Consider the following 17,634-nt stretch of genomic DNA (forward strand, 5'->3'; position numbering starts at 1 on the left):
AGCACCTGGCTCAAGTAGGAGCTTAATAGAGCTACTGAATAAATACATGAATGAGGAAATGCAAGTCGAAACAATTAGCCCATTGATCACACTTCAGTACTCATTATAACAAAAAAATTAAGTGATGTCTAGAATTGAAACCTCGTTTTGTAAGTACACTATGTTAGTTTTCTATGCCCATCGTAACAAATTACCCAAAACTGGGTGGCTTAAAATGACGGAAGTTTATTCTCTCTCAGTTTTGGAGGCCAGAAGTCCAAAATCAAGGTGCCAGCAGGGCTGTGCACCTCAGAGGCTCTATAGACAAATCTGTTCCTGCCGCTTCCAGCTTCTGGTGGCTGCCCACAATCCTTGGCTTGTGGACATATCATTCCAACCCTGCCACCATGGTTATACTATGTCTCCTCTTCTGTGTGTCTGTAATCTCCATCTGGCTTTCTCTTATAAAGATACTTGTGATGGCATTTAGGGCCCACTAAAATAATCTAGCTAATCTCTTTAACTCAAGATCTTTAATCTAATCGTATCTGCAAAGACACTTTTCCCAAAGAAGGTAACAGTTACTGGTTTTAGGAATTAGGATCTGATATCTTTGGGTGGTCATTACTCAGCCTACTACACACACTTTAAGTGTAATTTTTTCAACAATGACTAGATGAGGAAGGTGTTTCCATCAGACAACCACTGAAAACCACCAGAAAACCAAGTTAGGTTAAAGAAATAGAAGAAACAAATGAGTGAGAAAGCTGGGATTTGAATCTAGGGCATTGAATTCCTACATTCCAGGGAGCCACTAAACTATGCTGCTTTCTCAAAAGAGGAAAATTCACAAATTCATACAAACTGAAAAATCCAGGTAACATTTGTCTTCAGCAAAGCTTGGGCTAGAGGCTCCAACAATGTCATAAGCACTTGATTTCTCTGCATCATTCAGCTCACTCTCCCATGTTGATTTTAGACTGGAATTCCCTGTTGTGTTCTCTGGTACCTCTGAGCTCACAACATCCTTGCTGGTTTAAACCCAATCACTCCACCCATCGCTGTGGCCAGGAGAATGAACTCTTCTCACTGACTGTGCCTGAATCACATGCCAACCCTGGAGCTAGGGGGTAGGGTGACAGCCCTGCTCAAATTGCACAAACTCATAGTGGGAGGGCATTTCTCCAAAGTCAAATCAGAGTGTTGCTAACAGAGGTCAGGTTAAAAGACACTGAGAGGCCGACCCAAAATAACAAATGTCCACTGAAGAAGGTTTTCACTACAAACAGGAAACCATTTCTAGGAAGCAACTTGCTCTCAGTTTACCTCCTCAGAGAAGTTGGTATTATTTACTTGTACATAAGCTTATGCACGAATGACCTAGGAAGGACCCTTGCCCACTGGAAGGTATGTCACTAGCCTCCTAACTCTTCTCTGCCTGTGTTCCTTGTCAAATGCAAAGCATGGAACAAATGTGCTTCATCAGAAAATCTCTGTAAGTCACTAATCTAGTCTAAGATTTCTGTTCTCTGTAAGCTGTCCTCGGGGCTAGTAAGAGAATTAGTAGAAGGTAGATGGCAAAAAGAATGCCTTTCTATTGTCTCTAAATCCTTTATAATGTTTTAATAATTTTCATATTTAAGATGCTATTAATTTATTAAAAGTTATGAACTTTGTGGCTACTTCAATGTGGTAAACCATGTTACTACAGAGGCACAGGGTCTCCTGTCTTACTTTGAGTCTCCATCCTGCATCTTTCTATTTCAGAGCTCACAAGGTCAGTACAAAAAGAGAAAAAGCATAAATTAGAACGGACTATGTTCAAGACATTGGCTGCTCGGATATATAATTCTTTTCAGTTGCTAATTCTAAGAATTGTGTTGAGGTTCTTTCTTCAATACTATAGACAAGCAAAAGAAAATTCCTGACAAGAAATGGGAAGAAACATAGATATCTAAAGCAGAAAGAAACTAAGAGAAGCAGAGAAGCACTTGCAAAATTCTGTATGATGATCTCTAAAGACATTATCCCAAATTTATTCCCTCATTTAGAAATACCTCAATTATAGTCTGTTTTCATACATGGAGGAAGATATGTTTGAAATCTTCAAAAATCAAATTACTTTGTAATATCTAATTCAATTTTCTTTTCCACTTCATTAAAAAAAAATCTCTAGCTTCCACGTTTCTTATAAATTGTTATGGAAGCTGGTCTTAAGTTCCTCCAAATAATTTTGTGAGAATGAGTAAAAAAAATAGTATTAATATATTTGTTAATATCCTAGTATACGTAAAGTCATCAAAATATAAAAGACTTTATAAACACTGTTAATCTTAAAGCATGAACATTCTTTATCTTAAAGCATTGTTAAAATTCATTATGCCTTCATTTTATATTTAAAGGAATAGATTTGTGATTTGGAGCACACACACATACTCCTTTCCAAATTGGCTAAGGAACAATCCAATATCCCCTGAATATATTTGCTTGACCTGAATATCACAACATCTTATTGAGATTAACTAAAATCTGTTTTCAAATTTAAACGACTCAAATTAGACCTACGTATTTTTTTGTTCCCAAGGGAATGCATACATAGATGAATACTATATAATATATGGTAACTATAAACTAATATTTAATGTATATTTAAAAAAATTGAGTTTTACATGTGATCTCTAATTATCAAGACCCATGAGTTGCTGGCAGCATGAAAACAGAAACTGGTTAAGCAGCACTGTAGAATAGCTATATACTCAGAAAGGAAATCATTTCATATTTTTTTATTTTGCTCTATTAAGAAAAATATGGGCATGTAGTACATGCAAACACAGGGTACATATTTACTAAAGATATTTGATATTATAATTGTTACATTGTATTTTTAAAGTTGATATCCTTGGATTAAATTCAAGGAATGTTTGTCCTGTCCTCACATAAGATGTTCAGCTTATCGAAGGTAATGCAACCAAATTTGTCAATGCAGCATGAGCAAAAGGCACATATACCCCACACACAGGACTCACTTTTCTTTCTAATCTCACAAACTTTAATCAAGTTCTGGAATTAATGTGACTGATATCTTAGATCATGCATCCATTCACACTGAAGTGAATATTGGAAATGTTTAAAAAACAGATCCAAGTTACAGACTTAATATACACTTTTTGAGATAAGAACCTGGAGAAATGAATTGCAATTTTAATTTAAATATAAACTCTGAGATCAGCCCTTCACAGCTGTCTGGTGGGACACATGCAAACTTTCCTAGTAAAATGTCTCTGACTTCAACAGAGCCTATAATAGGATTGTCAGGAGGACCACTGTCCTCCTTGTGCTCCTAATCAATCCTTCACTCCTTTCTCCCATGCCCACCCCCCAAAACCTTGGCCTCGTGATTACAAACTACTAAAGAGAACAACCCCCCAAAAGAAAAGCCCCGCCACCTTTCCGGCCTGGCTGGTGACCTAGACGGCACAGTGGTTATGGCGTTTGGTCATTGTTCTACATTTAAGAGGAGCTACATGCGACCGGACGACTTCCTGCAGTCTTTCCAGGACTCCAGGAGTGGAACCCTGGCAACTTCTGGAAGGACCGAGGCCCAGGTCGCATTAATTGCACTTGTTGGGTGTTGGTGTCGGGTGGCGAACCCCTCTCCCTGCAAGCACCCCAGACACCCAAAGGTACTCAGAGCCGGTGTGGTCCAATCAGGCAGGGCCGCTACGATGAAGGGCCACTGAGGATGCTGTGTGCGGGCGGGGGCCAGCGGGGGCCCCCAAGCTTCTTAGTGGAGACGGTGCTGGGATTTGGTCCCGGAGACAGACCATCATTACCAGATTTTTTTTTTTTTTTTTTTTTTTTTTTTGTCGGTACGCGGGCCTCTCACTGTTGTGGCCTCTCCCACTGTGGAGCACAGGTTCCGGACGCGCAGGCTCAGTGGCCGTGGCTCACGGGCCCAGCCGCTCGGCGGCATGTGGGATCTTCCCAGACCGGGGCACGAACCCGTGTCCCCTGCATCGGCAGGCGGACTCTCAACCACTGCGCCACCAGGGAAGCCCCCAGACCATCATTAAGATGGGATTACTCACCTTTTCTAAGAGACCCTGAGAACTAGTCTTCTCACTCTCTTTGCTGTTTACCTTAATCTCCACAGACCCTCAATATTTCCTCCTTCCTTGAATCACCCCCAAAACCCTTCACTGTGCCCTAAGAAACATCAGGTCTTTCATCAGCTAAACTGACACTCTAGCTATGTCTCTGTATGTTCCCCTATCTTCTGGTTCTTATTTTCCTAAGGGCATAGCTTCTTCAGCAACTCTCAAGGGGTTACACCCTTTCCATACTCTAAGGATAAAGTCAACCTCTTCCTTGATCTTTATTGACACTTCCCAATCATTTCTCTTTTCTCTTAAAAAAGGGTGGGGGGTGGATTTTATTTTTCACAGCAAACTATCTTTTCATAGTCCAGTAACTTTCACTCTTTCCCAGATTTTGTTTATCTCACCCTTCTCCTCACACCTCAGAACTCCAATACTTCCCATCCCATCCTCAAGTGAAGACCTCACTTCTAAATTCACTGAAAAATAGAAGCAACCACACCACCTAATCTACCAAAAGGCCTGTGTCTGTGCCCATGACCCTGCCTTCCTCTGACAATGGATGAGCTTTCTTTGCTCCTCCTAAGGCCTTTCTCCTCCTTGATTGAAACATGAGTAACATATTTCACACTTTCCTGATTTCCCTCCTAGCTGCTCTTTTCCACTTCCTTTGCTGAGTACTCCTCTTCTTATTCCCTAAATATTAGAAACCCCCAAAGACTTAGTCCTTGGATTTTTTTCTCTACCTACATTTACTTCTTAGATGATCTAATCTAAGTCTGTGATTGTAAATAAAATCTATACCTCTGCTGTCCGATAGAGTAGCCACTCATCAACTGTAGCTATTAAGCATTTGAAATGTGGCTAGTCCAATTTCTACAATATACACTGGATTTTGGAGACTTAAGATGAAAATAATGTAGAATATCTCCTTAATAATTTTTATACTAATTATTAAAATAATATTTTAGACATATTAGGTTAAATAAATCTATTATTAAAATTAATTTTGCCTTTTTTTTTTTTACTTTTTATGTGGCCACTAGGAAATTTTCAGTTACAACTTTTGTAGCTCTCATTTCTATTGAACATATTTCTATTGGACATTGATCTCTACGTTAATGACTCCAACCTTTTCTATATGCCCACACTTACATAACAGACTACCTATTAGACATTTTCATTTATATATGTATGTATTGATAAAAAGAACCTCAACATAATGCGTCTAAATCTCAACTCTGGGTTTCTGCCTATTCCAAAACTGCATCTCTCTCTATCTCTCTCTCTCCCCAATCTCAGGAAATGGCAATTCTTATCTTCCAGTTCATCAGGCCTAAAGCCTAAGAATCACCCTTCCTTGATCTTCCTTTCCCTCACACTCCATCCCCAATCTTTCAGCAAGTACTGACAACTTGCCACCAAAATATTTTCAAGGGAGTATTTTAAGGACTTGAGCTTACGGAACAGGAATGAACAATGAGGGAAAAAAATAAAACAAGAAAGAAGTGAGAAATAGTGTAAGAATCCTTTTTGAGTTGACCACCACCACAAGAGACTGGTTGCTTAACTATTTGGGACCTTCTGAGAAGCTTTATAGAATGTAACTGAGACCCTTCCGCCCAGGGGAAGAAAGGAGGAAACATTATCCATCAGCCCTCACCCTCCCTTACTGGGCTGCTCATGTGTCAGAGCTGAGCCCATTCCTGTGGGTGTCCCAAGCCTGGAAGGAGCTGGGGAAGCCTGGAAGGAACCTCACCACAGCAGGGGAAGGAATAAGAAGTGAGCCGAGAGGATCTCAAGCTATATGGACGGTGTTTGCCAAAATGCTCCAGAGAGCAGACTGAGCATCTCTTCCCAACTCCAGTGATCAGTGATGTCATATTGGTAGCTTGAAATCGGCTATGTGAGAGTATTTACACTATGGAAATCGGCAAAAACCACAGATTAGGCTTGCTCCCTCCTCCCACCACAGCCAGTTGTTGAACATGTCCTACAGCATCACTGACAACAAGGTTCCGCCTTTCAGACAGCTGCAGCTGACCCCTCTCCAGCTCCTTCTCAGAACTGCAGGCACATTTGTTCTTTTTGCACTTCTTTGAAAGCACGTCTGTGCTTCCCTCACTTGGGCCATTGCAAATAGTTTTCCCATGGCCTAGAACTCCAAGCAGGAATTACTCCTCATCTAAGAAATTCTTTCTCATTTCTCACATCTTAGCTCAAATGACACTTCCTCTAGGAAGCCTTTGCTGACCACCAGACCAGGTCCAATTCATATGTCCTATACTCTCAATCTGTATATAAGTGATGATTTAATTAATATCTGTTTCTTCAGTTAGACTACAAGTTCCGTGAGGGATCAAGTCATGACCATTTTTTCTCACTCACCAAGTTTTGTATATTTACTCAATGTCCGAACAAAAGTTTTTCAAGCAACAGATATTAAAAGCACTTTTACCACTCTCCCATGAGTGAAACTGCAATTGTTTTAACAGTGTTGAAAAAGAGTCTTTATACTTGAAAATGTGGAGAGCCATGTTGAGAGCACAAGACATTTTTATGGATGTGCATCACTTCCAGCTATAATCCACTGAGCCAAATCTCAGTCATATAGCTCCTCCTAACTACAAGGGACATGAGAAATGTAATTTAGCCAAGTACCCAGGAAGAAAAGGATATAATAAGTTTGATGAGCATATAGCCAAGTCTCTGCCACAGTCTGTCCTTTTGGACATCAAATATCCATTCTTATCCTCTGACACGACACAAAGGAGACAACCCAAAGTTCCACCAAGGCACTACATCCAGCTCAGTGCCCAGGATCTCGGGCTGTTTGTAGTCTTTCCCATCAGGCCCAGATGTGGCTCCTTCTGGTCTAATAATAATGTGCACCAAATTCATAAATTATTTCCACCTTTCTCCAAAAGCACACAGCAGCCAGTAGTGGAGCAGGTATAGGATAACCTCAGTAAAAACTCCACTAGTGAAAGGGGAAATGAGAAGATGCATAGCAATCACTAGGCCAAAGAAGTTATGGAATTCTGCTGGGGAGGCACTGAGAAGTCCCCTACACTGCAGGTGGGGAAATTCTCTGAGTAGACAAGGATTCTGTTCTGAGCAGCACTCCCTTGTTCACTTTTTTATTGACCCCGGGTCAACTCTGGGAAGATTTTTCCTTGCACCTTGGCCACATCCTGTTATTATCCTACTTGGAAACTGTATAGCCTTTGTATTCCACTTCCAGACAAAGCCAGGTTATTTTACTTTTGAACATTCAATTAAATCAAGGTTCATGGTTTCTTTGGCAACGAAATCCTCTAAAATACTTGGTAGACGTTTTAATCAATTTTCTTCCAAATCTACATGCCAATAACCACATTCAAAGTTCTTTTTTTTATACATAGCTTTAAAATATCCTTTGTATCCTCACTTCTTTACCCCCTGCCTTAGTCTCTCAACAGTAAGTGCCTTTAGGTCATCTGAAACAATGAGTTGGGTTGGGAAAAACATACCCTTAATCTGATTTTTGCTACAATGATAAGTCTTAGTAGATATTTGCTCAAAACCAAGGACCCAAATACTTGGTACCTCTCTATGCTCTTTCACTTCTGATTGCAAACCAGCCAATACTTTTCTTACTTCATCTCTTTTTTTTTATAAAAACTTCCCAAAAGCAGCCCAAACCACCAACATATTTTAATAATGCTGTTTCCCAACTTCTTCACCTAGAGCTACAAAGCTCAGTACATACGTGGTTTAGATTCCAGTTTATTGCATACATAAGAAGCATCTCCAACCCTTTAATTTGCTGTATCTGTTTCCATGCTGCCACTCAGTACCACTAAGCCAATGAATCCTACAGCCCTTCTCTGTTATGTTCCACCTTATTGTTGACCTAATCTAGATAACTCTACTTCTCAAATATTTCTAAAATCTCTCCCCTCAGTTCTATCCCCAGTGCCACTGCCTTATTTCAAGTCATCCTTTCTCGTGGGAGTTACTGTCTCCTCATTGGTCTCTGTGCCTCCAAAATTCATCATACCTCATCTCTGCTGCCAGTATATGTTCTAACATGCAAATGTGACCACTGCAACTTTTCTTTAAAACATCTGGATTACTTTTAGGTTAAAATTCAATGTTCTTCTAGTCTCATCTCTAATTACTCCCCAATCCTAAGCCAGTTATGTAAAATTATTTCAGTTCCCTCAAGTACACTATAATTACTTTCTCAGATATTGATTGTCATGTAGACACTAGACGCTCTGACTAGATAGGACTTTTCTTTCTTCTTGAGTTAACACTTATTCATCCTTCAAAATTTACCAGACTTTAAATCTCCTGGGAATCCATCCCTATTCCTAAATTTGAATCAGGTATCTTTCCAATTGATCTCAAAGCGGTAGAGCTTGTTTTTATTATAGTCGGTCACACTGTATTATAATCATGTATTTATCCTCCTTCATCCAACCACACACAAATTATATATAGCAAATTTCAACTTCTTGAGGGCAAGTAGCATATCTTTTATCTCTCTATATCTCACCTAGTAAATAAATGTTGATTGAACAAATGCATGAACCCCACAGTTTCAGTACAGCAGCAACCCACAACATCAATCTTGAATCTTCCTCTATCTCTCTCTTAGGTGTCAGACCTCCATTTCCAACTTTCTAATGGTTATCTCCATATGCATGTCTACTTAATAGGTCTAAAACTGAATTTGTTATCTTTTACATCCCTTTCTTCACCTGCCCTAAATCTGCTTCTCCTTCTGAATTCCTAACTCAGCTTAATGATGTCTGTTGAGCTTTCCAGTCTAGAAACCTGAATATCTTTCTTTAGGAATTCTTTGGTCAAAGAAATTGGTGATAGCCAGGTTAAAAAACATTAAACAGATTTCTTTTCTGTAGTATTTCTTAGAGTTTTCAATGTATTAATGCTCAATATGAATCTCCAAGAAGTAGATGCATTTTTTCAAACTCACCTTACCAAGAACACTTATGTCAAGGCGAATCACTCAGGACTAGTGTTCTAAAAACTACACTTTGAGAAATGCTGCTGGAACATCCCTCCTCCACACTTCATGCTTCACTACTGCCCTACTTTAAGCCCCTGCCATCCTTTACATGGACCATCTCTTTCCTGGGCAGCTTCCTTTCTTATCTCTCTGGCACCATTCTCTCCACAGCCTCTACCACCAATTTTATTTTTCTAAACAGAAAGAATTGGTCATACCTCACCCCCATCATCACTGGCTCTCCATTACACACAGGATCAACTCCTAGATCTGCTATTATATTCACATCAAAACCTAGCCTCACCCCTCTCCCCAACTTCATTTCTTACCATATCTCTCCTTTCCCCAAACATATCACTTTCTTTTGTCCTTCAGAGCTTTAATATTTTTCTCCCACGGTTCAGCATGGCCTTTCCTGTTACCACCTACCTTTAACAAACTTCTCCGTAAAACCCATTTCTAATGAGATCTCATCTGAGAAAGTTTCATTCTGGCATCTGGTTGGTTACTCCTCAGTGCTTCCATAATGCTTTGTACTGACTCTAGTACAGCAGTTGTCACACTATATGATAAGAAATTACCCAAGTATTTATCCCCACCATTACTCTCTAAGCCTTTTAAGCTTTGTTTCTCCAACTCTTAACATACTGCCTGGCACAGAGCAGGCACTCACTGAATGAAAAAATTCAAATGAATGAATAACATAATAAGCAATAACAAAAGAGGGAAAATGCAGATGAAGTTATGAAAGCTTATAACTAGAAATGTACTTTAAGAGGTCATTCCAGCCAGGAAAACCAGTTAGTCTCAGAAAACAGTATAACTTTGCTTAAATAGACCTCCAGGTTCCACCTTACCAAGTTCCTGAAAGAGAATAAACCTTTAACACAATTGGCTTAAAGGAAACTCTATAGCTCCCAAAAATCCCTTTAGGGTTTTGGGGGGACACACTCACAAATAGCTTGCCTACCCTACCTACTCTGCTCAACAACAGAATCCAGAGCCATGAGCCTCTGCATGCTCTAGGAACAGTGTCTGTTGGAAGAAGTGGCTAACCCGTTTCGTTCCCCTGCATTCCTCTCTCCCGTTAGGATGCCCTCTTCTCAGTATCTGGTGGCTCCCAGAGGTTAGCAGCCCTTTTAATCATGCCTCCCTACCTTTCACTGCTAACATTTAAAGTGTAGGATTTTGTTTGAACAAGGAAATTCCATTACAAGCACACCATAAGCAAACAGTTTTGCCTGCTGGCTTGCTAAATGTCTTTGCTCCACCAAAAACTTACCTTTCACAATTAGATCTATAGACCCCTTGTATTTTTTTTTTACATTGAAAATGTGTGGCTCCTTGAAAGAAGTGCGTGATGGAGCCTCCTCAGAATGTCCACTTTTGGAACAGTCTTTGGGAAAACAAATCATTTTGTATGCTGCCTGAAGTTCTCGGACCGTATCAAGTGTTTCCTTTTCTTTGATCTCCAAAGGTATGAATTTCCTAGATTTCGTTTTCTGATGTTTATTTCTAAAGACATTTATAGAAGTACCTGGAACTTTATTCTATGAACAAAACAAAAATAAATTTAATAAAATTTAATTTTAACTGTATAAAAAATTATGTAATAAATTTTGTTAATAAATTAATAAAATTATATCCACTAAATATATTTTACAAAGTACCTTACTGTATAAGATTAACTTAAAGCACATGACAATAATCAGATAAAGCAGATGTCATCCTTTATAGTTCTCCAAAAGCCCTTAACAAGCATGAGGGTTACATTCAACTTAAAAAATATATGAATTTTAAAATAGTAATTTTTTCCTCAAATGTGATATTTTCTAATACCGCTTTAAAGTCCATTTTAAAATAGAAGTTTTCAAATAGACATATAAGAATTTATTTTCAACCATCTTTGGAGAATCTTCAAATGTCAAAAAAATGCTAACACCCCCAAAACTCTCTGTTGAACCAGAAATAACTGCTCATACATGGAGGTAGATTCTCAAAAAAAGCATATTACTAATTGAATATGTATTTTAGATCCTTTCAATCACTTAATTGTTTATTAATTTTGACTACTTTGAGCAACAGAAAAATAATACAGTCCCAGGTCTCTGACAGGCAATTATCCAAACAATTATAATTGTTTTAGTCTAGTAATTCTCTGGCCCACAGATAGAGCTACAGCTCTCCTCCTCCCCACAAGAAAAGATTTAGACAAATTCAAGCTTTTGCCAACTCAAGATGACAATAAGGGGACTTCCCTGGCGGCCCAGTGGTAAAGAATCCGCCTTCCAGTGCAGAGGACACGGGTTCAATTCCTGGTTGGGGAACTAAGATCCCACATGCCGCGGGGCAACTAAGCCCATGCCCCACAACTACTGAACCCGCGCCTCAACTAGGGAGCCCGCGGGCCGCAAACTACAGAGCCCACGCGCCCTGGAGCCTGCACGCCACAACTAGAGAAGAGAAAACCCTCGTGCCACAGCAAGAGAGAAGCCTGCGCACTACAAGGAAAGATCCCCCATGCCGCGACTAAGACCTGACATGGTCAAAAAAAAAAATAGAAGATGCCAATAAGGAGGTTTTAGTAGACTAGTATTACATTTTACCAAGCAACCAAAGGTAGAATATTATGCTGTTATTATTAGATAAAATTCTAAAAATAGGTCAAGGTTCTAAGGCACAGCTATCTAACTGTGAAGACAGTGAACTTTTCATCTCACATGCCTACTAGTGAAATCAAATACTTCTAATTGATTAGAGGCAAAAATTAGTTAAGCAATGTTAACAATGTTGATTACAAGATTAAAACCTATGGTCAGTCTCAGCCTAGAGGACCATTCAAAAGAAACATATGTAAAAATTATAATCCTCTTCCCCCTCACAGTAAGCATGGAAAAATACTTAAAATCTTTATTTAAAATTCTGTTTGTTTTTTTTTAAAGTATTCAAAATGGAGAAGAATAGTGTGGCACACAGTAAACCATCCTAAGTCCCCTGCCCTCACCTGTCTCCCCAAAGGCCCATTGTCACAATGGCAGCTGCTCCCCAAATTATCCGTCTCCTCTGTAGATGCTCTCCTCCAAAATTTCACCCTGTACCCACCCTCCTGCCTCTTTGCCACCCCTTTCCCTTTCATTCCTTCTCACCTTCCAAATCCATGCCATTAAGCAATTATTTATTGAGCCAGACACAAGGCTTACTGCTAGAGATGCAACATTCAAAAAAAGACAGTTACTGCCCTCAAGGAGGTATTAGACTAGTGAACAGTCCTAATACAAAGTGATGTAGGAGAAGATACAGGTAAGCATGTCATGCAGGTGGCAGAAGAGAGACGCCTCTCACAGTATATTTTATCTGTTAGCTTTGCCTAACAGTGTTTAGAGAGGGATATTTACTTGAGATATTTAATACAAAAAGTTGTTATAATTCATCAACAGGAGACATTAAAAATTAAATTAAATGTGCAAACTTAAAATATATGTAATTAAATAAGCTGTAGAGCTGAAAAATCTTTTTAAATTTTTTAATTTTAAATTTTTAAATGCAATCTGAAATCAATTTTTATAGGTAGTAAGGATTTCATTTTCTCTTCTATTCAAAATCTATTAGGGTTCATGCAATCATTTGGATCAATTATTGTAGTATATAAAAATTGCTATTAGTTTCCTGAAAAATACAGTGTTAGATAAATGCAAAGCACTAACCTCATTTATTTTCTTATAGTGTTGGGCAATGAGAGTTTTTGCTTCTTGAAAAAAATCTTGCTTGGGAATCTCTAATATAGGACCTAAAATAGAAACAGAGAAATAGTTTATTTTTTTTAATGTAGTTAATGTACTTTCTTAACCAAAAATGGCAAAACTATGAAATTGAAATTTGGAGAGTTATGTTTTTTGCGTTACGCGGGCCTCTCACTGCTGTGGCCTCTCCCGTTGCGGAGCACAGGCTCCGGACGCACAGGCTCAGCGGCCATGGCTCACGGGCCCAGCCGCTCCGCAGCATGTGGGATCTTCCCAGACGGGGGCACGAACCCGTGTCCCCTGCATCGGCAGGCGGACTCTCAACCACTGCGCCATCAGGGAAGCCCTGGAGAGTTATGAATTTGCAGGATGTTATAAAAAGAAAATTTTATAAGTGGATGTTTTAAGTGTATGCAAAGGAAGTTAATGTAATGTTCCTTTAATGTAATATTTTACTTTAAAAAAAACATTAGCTTACAATGGTCAGAGTGCTAAGTAGATTATCCTAAATTATTAAAGTCCAGGGAGACCAAAGAAAACACACAAAATTGATATCTCCTTTAGTTCTGAAAGTTCTTTAAATACAGAAGACACACCATGATTTGGACACAAAAATTATTAGTAAGTCTATCTGTGTTCTCTATACTTCATGACTAATTAATATGGCTGTACATTTCTTCAAGAATATTTACATTACAACTTGATAAAATTATAACTGCATAATAAAACTCAAAAGGTTTATTAAGTAGGAATAGCATTGAAATAAAAATATATGTACCTACAAGTGGGTAACACTACAATGATAACTCATCCCTCATCTGTATTTTCCTAAGATTCTTATTCATTTTACCCAGATCTATGTATAGAATTCTATAGCGTGTACATAGAATACATCATCTTCATTTAGTCTCGTCTAAGATTTCCTACTTATATATTTCCTTTATTATTAGCTGATTCTGACGTTTTTAAGTTTCTTGGCTTTCTCTTCCTAACCTGGACTCAGTAAAATTTAAATCTATTACTTATCAAATTAGCTTTTCAGTCTGGCCTGAATGCTCTCCATTTCTTTAATTACACCTCCTTTAGTACCCTTGGGATCAAGATTTTCTCTCTCTTCTTTTCACCTACTCAAATTTTAAGCCATTAAAAACTCCATCTTCATGCAAATCAAAACCACAATAAGATACTATCTTAGTCTGTTTGGGTTGGTATAACAAAATACCACAGACTGGGTAGGTTATAAACAACAAAAATTTGTTTATCTCAATTCTGGAGGCTGGAAGTCCAATATCAAGGTGGCAGCATGGTCGGGTGAGGGCCCTCTTCCTGGTCGTAGATGTCTAGTTGTACCCTCACATAGTGGAGGGGAGTAGGAAGGTCTGTGGGGCCTCTTTTACACCAGCACTAATCCCATTCGTGAGGGTTCCACCCTCATGACCTGATCACCTTCCAAAGGCCTCAACCCCTAATACCATCATCACATTGGGCATTAGGATTTCAACATATGAATTTTAGGGGGACACAAACATTCAGACTATAGCAGATACCACCACATGGCCACCAGAATGGCTAAAATTAAAAAGACTGAAAACAGCCAATGTTGGTGAGACAGTGGAGCTACTGGAACCCTCATGTGTCATTGGTGGAAATATAAAATAGGATAATCAATTTGGAAAAGCTACGGCAATTTCTTACAAAAACCTAATATACACCTTCTCTGTGACTGCACAATCCCACTCCTAGGTTTTTACCAAAGAGAATGAAACATTATACTTACAAAAGACTTGTACAAGAATGCTCACAGCAGGTATATTCATAATAATTCCAAACTGGAAAGAGCTCAGATGGGTATCAACAAGAGAACAGTACACAAACTGTGATATCCTCATACAATGAAGTACTACTCAGCAACAAAAAAGAATGAGGGGCTTCCCTGGTGGCGCAGTGGTTGAGAGTCCACCTGCCGATGCAGGGGACACGGATTCGTGCCCCGGTCCAGGAAGATCCCACATGCCGCGGAGCGGCTAGGTCCCTGAGCCATGGCCACTGAGCCTGTGCTCCGCAACAGGAGAGGCCACAACAGTGAGAGGCCCGCGTACCGCAAAAAAAAAAGAAAAAAAGAAAAAGAACCAAACTACTGACATACACAACAACATGAATGAATTTCAAAAACAGTATGTCAAGTAAGCATCCTTACACAAAAAAGCAAATACTGTATGGTTCCACTTATGTTCTAGTGTAAATAAAGCTAATATACAGGAGAAAAAAAGCCAGAAGAGTGATCTTCATGGACTGACTGAGAAGGGACATGAAGGAAATTTCTGGGGGAGATGACAATGTTCTATGTCTTGATACACAGTAGATTACACAGGTATATTATTATATCTCAATGAATATACACCTAAGATTTCTGCGCTTCATTGTAGTACATTGTACATCAAAAAAGAAAAACTATAAACAAATACTGAATTCTGACTAATGATATGTATGTTGATTGATGGATGAATATGTGATAAATCAAATTCAGTAAAATATTAATGGTGAGCACTGGGTTGTAGATCTTTGGGTGTTGATTCAAAATTATTTCAAGTTTGCCATATGTTTGAAAATTCATAATGAAACATTGAGGCAAACTCTTTATTCCTTCACAAAATTTCCCCTTGTTTTTCACCATGTAGACTAGTGGGCAACAGGCCACTGTTACTTTGGGGCAATGACATCCTGAGGACTGAACCTGGGGGAGACCCTAGCAATGAACGGAACAACTGGGCTCTAACCCACCTTAAAAGTGCTGGGTTAGGAGAGAAAGCATCTACTAAGCTGTCTCATCATTGGGATGAGATTGTCACTGCAGTTATTCTAGAAAGATCATCTCCTCTTGCTCTCTTCCTTCTCCCTTCCTTCCACTCGTACCTATGGACAGTGCTGTAAAGTCATTACCAAACTCGAATCTCCCTGTTCTCCCACATTTGCCACTGTTATCTGCCCACATTCAGGGCTGTCTACATATTTCTAAGGACAATGATTGATGGATTTTTTTTTCTTATTTCCAAAAGTAGTTGTCAAGACTTCACACACACGCTTCTGAAAAAGTGTACATATTCTTTGAATACATCAGAGCACAAAACCACATGTAAATCATAAAATGGTTCATACAAAGTTTACCATTCAAAGCCATAAGATGCACTGTCCTCACATGGAAGAGACAGGAATTCAGGGATTTAAACAGTCTCTTTCACCAAGTTTCAACTAAAATCTACATCTACTTTGAGGGGGCTTCTAACCAGACCACTTAGTTCCCAGAGGAAAGGCAGTGAGGTATTCCAAGGTGTGGCTCCACACACTGTCCTCTTTTTTTCTCCTCTCATGAAAATCTTTCCTCCTTTAATTCTTTTCTTGTGACTAATCAAACCTCCCTTACAATTACTTATAATTACAATATTGCCATGTGTCATACACATGACAAACAATATCATTTATTAATATACGAAATGATTAAGTCATTAGGTTTTGGTGAAAATGTACCTTCACAAAAGCCATTGCATCTTCATTCCAAGCAAGAACCTTAGAGATAATCTAGTCTTCATTTGCAGGGAAAGCTCTGAGACACAGGGAGCCCAAGTGCCTTCTAAAGTCAACCAGGCTGGGAACCCACAAGGTGCTGGTCTTCTGAGTTGCTTGCTGTTTTTTGTTTTTAACACATCTGCTGCTCTTCCTAATGTCATGCACTCCTTGTGAGTTCTGGAGACCTTTGAGGTTGGCTGGTCACCCTAGTGGAGTACTCCTATTTCACTGACATTTTCTACTGCGGACTGAATATATGCGTCCGCCCAAAATTCATATGTTGAAACCTAATGCCCAATGTGATGGTATTAAGAGGTGGGGCCTTTGGTACATGATTAGGCCATGAGGGTGGAGCCTCATGATTGAGATTAGTGCCCTTATAAAAGAGACCCCAGAGAGCTAGATAGTCCCTTCTACCATATAAGCCTATTAGTGAGGAGGCAGGCCTTCACCAGTCAACAAATCTGCTGATGCCATGATCTTGGACTTCCCAGCCTCCAGAACTATGAGAAATAAATTTCTGTTGTTTATAAGCCACTCACATTATGACATTTTGTTATGGCATCCTGAATGGACTAAGACACCTTCATTTCAAGCCAGCAATCCTTTGCCCCATTATAATGTAATGTGCTGATGGAGCCGTTCTGATTTTCCCCTTCCTAACCAAAAAATTAGCCTTTGACAGAGGAGTTTAAATTCCCAAGGTAACATTTTCTTTCTAGCTCGGCTCTTTGTTGACCAGTGTGCCTGATATTCACGAACCTCAAGAACAAGGCCTGAAATTTTCTTAAAAGGGCAGAGAAAGGCAGCCACCACCAAAAGAGAATGATTTCACACAGACCTAGAAATGGTTCCACTGAAGACATGGATGCATAGACACCAAGTCAGCAGTCCTGAGCCCTCACTACCATTTAGGATACTGAGGCAGCTGTTCTGATTTTCTCTCGTAACTAAAAATTAGCCTTGGAACCAAAGAGTTAAATTTTCAGGGCATCACAGATAACTCATATCTCAATGCCTTAGAAAAGGCAAAGACAGAGTGTGTTCTTTATTTTTATAATATCCAAGGATATGTATATATTCAACAAATGAATTCTAAAATTACAAGAAATTAAACAACTTTGATGTTAAAAATTCATCCAGTTAATAATGTTTGAGGCTTCTGTTTCTTTGTTCACAACAGGGTAAGTATGTAAGCATGCAGCTTTTATATGTTCAAGTGTACATTATAACTTCA

At 39.1% G+C, this 17,634-nt stretch overlaps 1 protein-coding gene across 1 annotated transcript in view; it reads right to left on the reverse strand.

Annotated features, from left to right (window-relative positions):
- The window catches only part of IQCM (IQ motif containing M), a 351,685-nt gene extending 338,041 nt beyond the window's left edge, over positions 1-13,644 (reverse strand). Inside the window, exons 1-3 of the mRNA XM_065877201.1 lie at positions 13,632-13,644; positions 12,798-12,880; positions 10,376-10,643 (exon numbers count right to left, since the gene is read on the reverse strand). Of these exons, the coding sequence (XP_065733273.1) occupies positions 10,376-10,643; positions 12,798-12,880; positions 13,632-13,644 (364 nt within the window). The remainder of the gene's footprint in view (positions 1-10,375; positions 10,644-12,797; positions 12,881-13,631) is intronic.
- Positions 13,645-17,634: the final 3,990 nt, after the last annotated feature.

Source organism: Phocoena phocoena, chromosome 5, assembly GCF_963924675.1.
Source record: "Phocoena phocoena chromosome 5, mPhoPho1.1, whole genome shotgun sequence".
NCBI lineage: Eukaryota > Metazoa > Chordata > Mammalia > Artiodactyla > Phocoenidae > Phocoena > Phocoena phocoena.